General features: G+C 43.4%; 1 protein-coding gene across 1 annotated transcript; it reads left to right on the plus strand.

The window, feature by feature from the left end:
• Positions 1–273: 273 nt before the first annotated feature.
• Positions 274–1,200, plus strand: LOC143826414 (olfactory receptor 5A2-like). Its single transcript, XM_077315201.1, has one exon. The coding sequence runs from the start codon at positions 274–276 to the stop codon at positions 1,198–1,200; it is 927 nt and encodes a 308-aa protein (XP_077171316.1).
• Positions 1,201–1,499: the final 299 nt, after the last annotated feature.

Genomic DNA, 1,499 nt, shown 5'->3' on the forward strand with positions numbered 1-1,499 from the left:
CCCCAGATCCATCTACATGCACAGGTACGCGTCAGAGCCTCTTTCTTTTCATTAGTGCTCCCCACTCTTTACAATGCATATTGTGTTGAGGAATAAATAACTTAGCATCTTTTTAATAGCTGTAGAAGGTTTCTGAGCCTTAGATAATAGTCAGTAGTAATTATCTGTAATAAATGTGACCCTTTTCCTGATTGGACAGATCTTCCTGCCACGATGCAAACCCTGGGTGGTTGACCTGGATTCTGCTTAGCAAATACATAATTCACTGTGAAAATGGAAAGAAAGAACCAGACAATTCTGGCAGAGTTCATTCTCTTGGGACTGTCGGACGATCCTAACATCCAACTAGTCCTTTTTGCTACAGGGCTGTTGATCTATGTGTTCACATTAGCAGGGAATCTGGCCATTATTCTTTTGATACAGACCGATCAGCACCTCCAGGCTCCAATGTACTTCTTGCTGAGCAATCTGTCCTTTACTGAGATCTGCTACATCAGCTCCACCATGCCAAAGATGTTATGGGATCTTGTGGCAGGAAACAAGACCATCTCTTTTGCTGGCTGCGCGCTCCAAATGTATTGCTTTCTAATCACAGCAGCTACGGAATGTGTCCTACTCTTAGGCATGGCCTATGATCGTTATGCTGCCATCTGCCACCCATTGCACTACACATTGCTCATGAGCCAGCCTATGCTCAGATGGCTCCTCGCAGTGTCATGGGCCATTGGAGGTCTTAATGCCACCGTCAACACTGCCTTTGTTTTCTCCTTGGACTTCTGTGGTCCCAATAAGATAGTGCACTTCTTCTGTGACATCCCACCTGTCTTGCATCTGTCCTGTTCTGACACTTCCTTGGCTGAACTGGTGACATTTATGGTCTCTGGAAGCATCATAACAGTAACTGTCTCCTTAATTGTCCTCTCCTATGTTCTGATTGTCTTATCAGTGCTTAAAATCAGTTCAGCTCAGGGCAGGATCAAGACATTTTCTACGTGTGCCTCCCACCTGACTGTGGTGAGTATCTTTTACAGCACAGCCATCTTTACTTACATGCGGCCTTCCTCTGGTCGCTCCATGGAAGATGACCGTGTGATCTCTGTGATGTACACCATCATCACTCCTTTGTTGAACCCAATAATCTACAGCCTGAAGAACAAAGAAATACAGGCAGCACTACGGAAAGTTCTTGGAAAGAAATAACATTGTCATTTATGAGTACACATCATTTATGGCTAAATACAAGTCTGGTACTGCCTTAAATTATGAGACAAGTATCTGCTCATTATGAAGGCCTGTCATTTATCATTTGGTTTAGGAGCTGTAGGTATGTTACTGTACTTACTAAAGCAACCACAGTGACTGGTGTTGTACTTCCTTTGCCCCATTCTTGACCTCCTTGGCTGAAAAGTTTGAATATTCTTATGGGGATGGAAAGGAAAGGAGAAGAACCACTGGATCATTAACATGTGGTAGAATTGTTACCCTTAATCATCTATCAT

The sequence above is a fragment of the Paroedura picta genome, chromosome 16, assembly GCF_049243985.1.
Source record: "Paroedura picta isolate Pp20150507F chromosome 16, Ppicta_v3.0, whole genome shotgun sequence".
Taxonomy (NCBI): Eukaryota; Metazoa; Chordata; class Lepidosauria; order Squamata; family Gekkonidae; genus Paroedura; species Paroedura picta.